The following is a 6,746-nucleotide window of genomic DNA, read 5'->3' on the forward strand; positions in this document are numbered from 1 at the left end:
GACATCGATTCAGCACTGTGCTTGGGCGAAGGGGCATTTTAAATAGCAAAATCACAAACAAAAAGCACAACAATAAGAAAAACATGGACTAAATGCACTGTGAAAAGGAGACCTGTTTACAGTTAGAAGAACTAAAACAAGAAAACAGAGTATTATTCTGTTGAGCCTCAGTTGGAATATTGGCATTGGGCAATTCAAGTTTCTCCCTGCTCTGTGGCTTGTCCACAAATGACCCTGAAAGCCCCAGGGAATTGGGGGGTTACAGATTAATTTTGCCAAGTAAGCAAATGGAATCCCCAAATAATCAACTACATTTTGTTTTACAGCTAGTTCCAATACATCAGTCGGGTGAAAATTAAGCCAAAGATAGTCTGAAAATACTTAAATTTGTCTTCTAGATAATGAAGAGTATCTTTAGAATGAATCAAAGTCTTAACACTTTCCACTAACAGTATTATTTAAGCAACTATTCTGTTATTCAGCCCTAATCTTTGAAAGAAAACTTGGGATATTAAGTTTAAGCCTCAGCTTCTTACCTTCAGATTCTGGCAGTGTTCACTAGATAAGAGCAGTTTAGATAATTAAGTATTTTCAAGAGTTTTCCAGTAATATTCATTTAAAAAATTTAATTAGGTGAGGCTTTCCGGAATTAATTAAACACTTTAGATACATATTCTTTTACTTTCTGCTATGAACCAACTTTAATATTGTCGTTGTTATAAAGCCACAAGGATATCTGACTAGTATTTTTCATATCAGAGCCTTTGAATAGCTTTAATTATCAGTCTGTCCTATGCTGTGCATTTGCAAGACTACTGAAACCTGAAACTTTCCTCTTCCAATTGGCAGATGGCTGCTAATCTTATGAACAGTGGTGTGAGAATCAATGCCATTTGCCCAGGCTTTGTCAATACGCCCATCCTTGAAACCATTGAAAAAGAAGAAAACATGGGACAATTTATGGAATATGCATACCACATCAAAGATATGATGAAATACTATGGGATTTTGGAGTGAGTAAAGCTATACCTATCTTTTTTATTTGATGGAGCAAAGCACTATCTACATATAAGCAATAAAAAGGGGGAGGGGGAATAAAGTTTTAAAGTTGAGAAACGAATGCAAACTTCAAAGTTTGGCTTTGGCATACTCTGTGAAAGAAAATATCTTTTCTGGGTTTCTGAATAGACTGTGTTTCTACATTATGAATTTTGCATTAAGATATAGACAATGCATTATTAATACCTTCAGCCACAATCAAATATAGTGTAAAAAGGTGATGTTTAGTTATCTTTGGAAGCAGTGATTCCTTATTGGCCTAAATTCCAAGCCATATTTACTTATACCCTTTGTGAAATTTCATATGGCCCCTAACTGCAATCATTTTTATACTAAACAATGGATCAATATGTGTTTGGTGAACAATGTCTGAATTAGAGCAGTCAGATTTCACAGTACAAAGTCATTGCTATAATGCTGATGGAATCAGACCATCTGAGATCAGATCCCGACTCCACTTCTGACCATGAACTTCTCCATCAAACTCAGTTTTCTCACATGTAAAATGGGGATAATATTAAAACAAACTTAGGGGACTTTTGAAAGTCCACAAATAAGTTGATCCATGTAAAGTACTTAAAACAGCAACAGATTCAATAACAGACATGCAATTAATGTTAGCTATAATTCTTTCTATTTTTACTCTAATAACATTTCTGTCTGATAAGTCTAACATGTACTGGTAGAATAAAGATGAGAAAATAATAATTTTGTCAATGTAAATAATAAATATAAATTCATAAATCCTTCCTGTCAAAATGATAGCAGATTAGGATTGGAAATCTACTAGTTAATTTATCATATAACTTAGTTAATATCTAATTGAATAAAAAATAAAAAATGTTTATCAGCTTCCTGATAAACATTTTCCTTTTACATGTTAAAAGTAGTAAATTCTTCAAAAGTAACTAAAAACTGAAGTGAAAATTATGCCTTCATCTTTAGTTTAAAACACCAGTGTTTCCTTTCCCTTTTAGCCCATCAACGATCGCCGATGGATTAATAACACTCATTGAAGATGATGCTTTAAATGGCGCTATTATGAAGATCACATATTCTAAGGGAGTTCATTTTCAAGACTATGATGCAACTCCGCTTCCTGTAAAAACTCAGTGAACATCTTCTATATCAGCCATAACTGAAAATAAGCACAAGTGACTTATATTCAGACCATATCTTCATTTGAATATAACTTTCAAAGTGAAATGTTATTGTATGACACTTCCCTTCATGCATTTCATGTTAATTTTTTTTCTAAATGATTAGTTAAATATATAGAAAAAAAATTGGGGATTGTCAAAAATATGATGGGAACCAAAGCTAGATTTTGATCCTTATGGCCTAGGTAATGATTAAAGCAAAGGATATTCAAGGAATATTCTGCTTTTCAAAAAATGTATTTAAATTTGTGGTTCATAAATATTGTTTTTCAGAACATCATTTTAAAGGGGATACTTGAATTGTTATTTAAATCAAACCATATGTAAAAAACTTGCCTCATTTTGTTTCAATATTAGCATTTTAAACGAGGGAAGCTACTGACAATGGCAAATATTTAGTAACAATAACTTTTATTTATATACCAGCTTTCAGCTGAATATGTCAGCTTTTAAAGTTGTGGCATATTTGGCGGCAGTTAAGGAATAAATTACAGTGTGCATACAATCCTAAATGAAAAGCTGATGCATGAAAAATGACAGAGTGTAACTGGCTGAGTTGTTGATTCACAGTTCAGTTTCCCATCTGGGAAAAGCGGTTTTTCCCTCTTTGCTTACTTTAAAAACTTTAATTGAGTCCAAAAATCTCAGGAATGAAATTTGTAATAGCTACAGCAGAAAAGATAGTGCTCCTAAAATGTTATATTTAAGATACACTTATTAAAAAAACAAATACAGATGTAATTTTTTTTCAGATTACTTCTCATTTATTTTTACTAATTTCAAAAGTGCCTTCCTTTTAATGAAACTTTTTTCCCCCCTCTCATCTCCAGAAGTTACTTAGTGTTCTATGTATAGCGATGCAGAAGAAGCCAATTTGTTGCAGCTTCCACTGTAAATGTTTTTGTATGCTCAGAGCCATAATCACAAGAGGTAAAAATAGCTGTGGTGTATTTCTGTTTTCCCTGTCAGGTCTTTTAAGATGGGATCATTAAGTGCACCTGCTTTGGGTAACCCTATTCACAAGCAATAATTAAAGCTAATAATAGTGAAAGCACAAGATTTCTAACTCAATCCTTTCCTCTTACAACTTATACAAAATACAAAATGTAAATGTTGTATGAGTGAATCACTGTGTCTGCTAACTCCAGAGCTCCCAGCTTGGAACAGAATTTATCCACCTGAGATTAATAAATATTTCCTAGAGATCCTGGAGTGTTGCCATATCTTGCTCTGTTTTAATTCTGCCATAGAGAACAAGTTGCCTTCACTTTTCAAAGGAAATTTGAATATGAGTAACTGTTGTCTAGATCTTCACATACTGTATTTCAAAAACCAAGAAATGAACATCAGTGACTGTCTAATAGAGATAAATTGTATAATTAGCACAACCTTATTTGTACATTATGGCAGTGACCAATCAGTGAATAACATGGGTACTATATGTGGTGTGTCACTTTTGTATGTATTTTTCCACTGTAATGTTTAAAGCTGTAGCTTAAGCTTTTCATTCATAGATAATTCTTTGTATTGGCAGCCTTCAGTATACTTTGTACTTTGATTTTTAATTTTTTTCAAATTAATAAACTATGCAGACATTTACAACTGAGTAGAACTAAAAAATGTGATTTATATTTTAAAAAGTTATTATACATTAAAATTTATCTTCTATAAATAGCTTTAAATAAATCGATAATGTTATATGATATCTCTACATGCTGGTAGAGAAAAAATAAATATTAAATTGGGGGGAGGTTTAGTTCCTTTAATTGTATTTTTCAGTGAAAATCCTAATGTGAATAATAAGTGTTTTTCAAATGTCTTTTCCCTATACATGAAGTAGGGCTCGCAGAGCAGCAAAACTAAAAATGTGTAGGCTCTGAAAAAAGATTGAGATTCGCTATTGACACTGAAATGTCCAACAAGCCTATTTTTTCAATATAACAATAGTCTTAGATATTTATAATACCATTTAAGATACAAGTGATGATGTCAATGATTTCCATCTATGCTTTATTTATTCATAAATTTAGGACACAGAAGAGCTCTGAAAATGTACATGTTTAATAAAATCTAAAGTCATTCCCATACTAAATATCATTTGATGGGTAGCTTTTTTCTTACATTAGAATTTCAAAAGACACATTTACTGGTTCCCTGAAAAAGGTGATTGGATCTAAGGTCACAAGTGATGTCATCAGTCCTCCATCTCTGTCCTCTTGTTGGCTTCCCTCCTAGGCAGCTTTCTTCATATGATGCTTCCAGGAGCTACAGCCGGATTCTCTCCAACCTCCAAACTGGCAAAACAAGAGCCTGTTTTTGGCAACAGAGCTCATTGGTCTTTCTTAGCTTATGTGCAGATTACTGAGACATTCCTGTAGTCAGAGAGATACCAAATGACAAGCCTTCCCCAGAGCTGGTAGGACTGGAGGGTGCTGGGGAACACGGAACATGGGCAGGAAATTGACTTGCATCCTATGGACTAAGAAAAGGAGAGGGATAATTTTCAAGAGGAAAATTAGGCTGGCATTACCAGAACATAAACCAGAGATAGCCTCTGTAGAGGAAGACAGAGTGAACAAAGGATTAGTTATGCCTTAATCCTTTAGATAAATTTTCACAGACTACCGTGGTTCCTATAATATGCCTAGATCCATGTTTTTCAAATTGTATGTATCACGTTGGATGGGATATGAAAGAAGAAAATGAATAAAAAATGCAGCAGGCATCTCATGCATATATGTTCATGCTCATTCTCAATGTAAAATATATTTCTTATTGTTGGCCCAAGTGAAAAAGCTACTTGTTTTAACATTGACTGCAATCACTGCCTCTAGACAGCCTTCATTTCTGAATTTCTGACTGTTACCATTTTAATCCTATAGTTCCATTCAAACTTATTAGCACCACTTCTAATTCTTCTTACTAAAATTACACCATCAGCATATAGTTACAGTAAATTTTAATAGGGTTTTGTAAGTTTAACTTTGAACCATTAAACTATTCCCTATCCCCAGTTTTCAAATAACACTGACACACATATATTCACTCATTCAACAATAATTACTGAGCAATTTTGGGGCAAAATTTATATATACACAAGTTTTAGTGTAGGGTGTCTTATGTAAATATTAGTGCAGAGACATATTGATTAAGGACTGATCTGAAAAATGGCACTGAAGTCTGAAAGAATGTATTGGTTACAAAAGTATTAGAGCCTGTCCAGTGTGGCTCAGTGATTGAGCATTGACCCATGAAACAAGGGGTTCCTGGTTTGATTCCCCCTCAGGGCACATGCCAGGTTGCAGGCTCAATCCCCAGTAGGGGATGTGCAGGAGGCAGCCAATCTCTGTTTCTCTCTCATTGATTTTTCTATCTCTCTAGCCCTCTCCCTTCCTCTCTCTCTAAAATCAATTTTATGCCCTGACCGGTTTGGCTCAGTGGATAGAGCGTCAGCCTAGGGACTAAAGGGTCCCAGGTTCGATTCTGGTCAAGGGCATGTACCTTGGTTGTAGGCATATCCCCAGTGCGGGGTGTGCAGGAGGCAGCTGATTGATGTTTCTCTCTCATCGATGTTTCTAACTCTCTATCCCTCTCCCTTCCTCTCTGTAAAAAATCAATAAAATATATTTTTAAAATCAATTTTAAAACATTTTTTAAAAAAATATTAGAAGAGAACTAAAGAGCCAAATATGGAATGATGATACAACCCAGTGTCAACTGGAAAACAGAAATAATTAGGTATTCCATCACTGAAAATTATTTATTCGGGAAACACAAAGGATTGCAATCCAGAACATGCAGACATGGTGAGCTACTTGCACACACTGCCCCCGGACAAAGATGCAGAAGGAAACTATAGAAAGAAAAAGAAAATCAAGAGGAGGGGTGGTTACAGCCACAGAGCTCTGTTGTAGACATTGAGTTCTTCCTATACGGTTCTCATGATGACATAGACTGCTTTCATTTGAAATTGTACAGGATGGTCTATTAAGTGCAATCAGGCAATAAAAGGAAATGGCAATGTAAAAATTGGAAAGGAAAAAAACTATTATTATTTTCAGTGGATGAGACTATTAATATATAGAGTGTCCAAAAAAAGTATACACATTTTGAATGATTATAAAGTCAGTGTTTATTAACATATAGTTCATTTTCAAAATTTAAAATAATCTACAGAAATGAATAATTTTTTGTGTGTGTCAATGCCTGTTTTCAAATCAATGACTGTTCTGGTCCAGGCCCTGCTGGTACTGTGAAGCAATGGAATTGCAAACATCAACAATCATTTTGTTTGGTATTTGTGGGCCCTCAATTCGTCAACTATAGCTGGTTTTGTACCATAAGCTTTATCGTTTATGTATCCCCATAAAATAGTCTAGTGGATAAATTTTCTTTGTTCAAAGCTTAGTCTGGCTTCACCCATTATTTAAGTCAGTTAAACCTGAAACAGTGAAAATTGAGTTGTCAGCTTTTAAACTGTGTATACATGTTGGGGGTGCTCCCCCCAAAATGTATACATACTTTGAA

General features: G+C 34.2%; 1 protein-coding gene across 1 annotated transcript in view; it reads left to right on the plus strand.

Annotated features, from left to right (window-relative positions):
• HPGD (hydroxyprostaglandin dehydrogenase 15-(NAD)) overlaps positions 1 to 4,953 on the plus strand; it is a 31,421-nt gene extending 26,468 nt beyond the window's left edge. The window contains exons 4-5 of the mRNA XM_005882682.2: positions 850 to 1,013; positions 2,037 to 4,953. Coding sequence (XP_005882744.1) covers positions 850 to 1,013; positions 2,037 to 2,175 — 303 coding nt within the window. The 3' untranslated portion in view covers positions 2,176 to 4,953. The remainder of the gene's footprint in view (positions 1 to 849; positions 1,014 to 2,036) is intronic.
• The last annotated feature ends 1,793 nt before the right edge of the window (positions 4,954 to 6,746 follow it).

Source organism: Myotis brandtii, unplaced genomic scaffold, assembly GCF_000412655.1.
Source record: "Myotis brandtii unplaced genomic scaffold, ASM41265v1 scaffold733, whole genome shotgun sequence".
NCBI classification, from domain to species: Eukaryota; Metazoa; Chordata; class Mammalia; order Chiroptera; family Vespertilionidae; genus Myotis; species Myotis brandtii.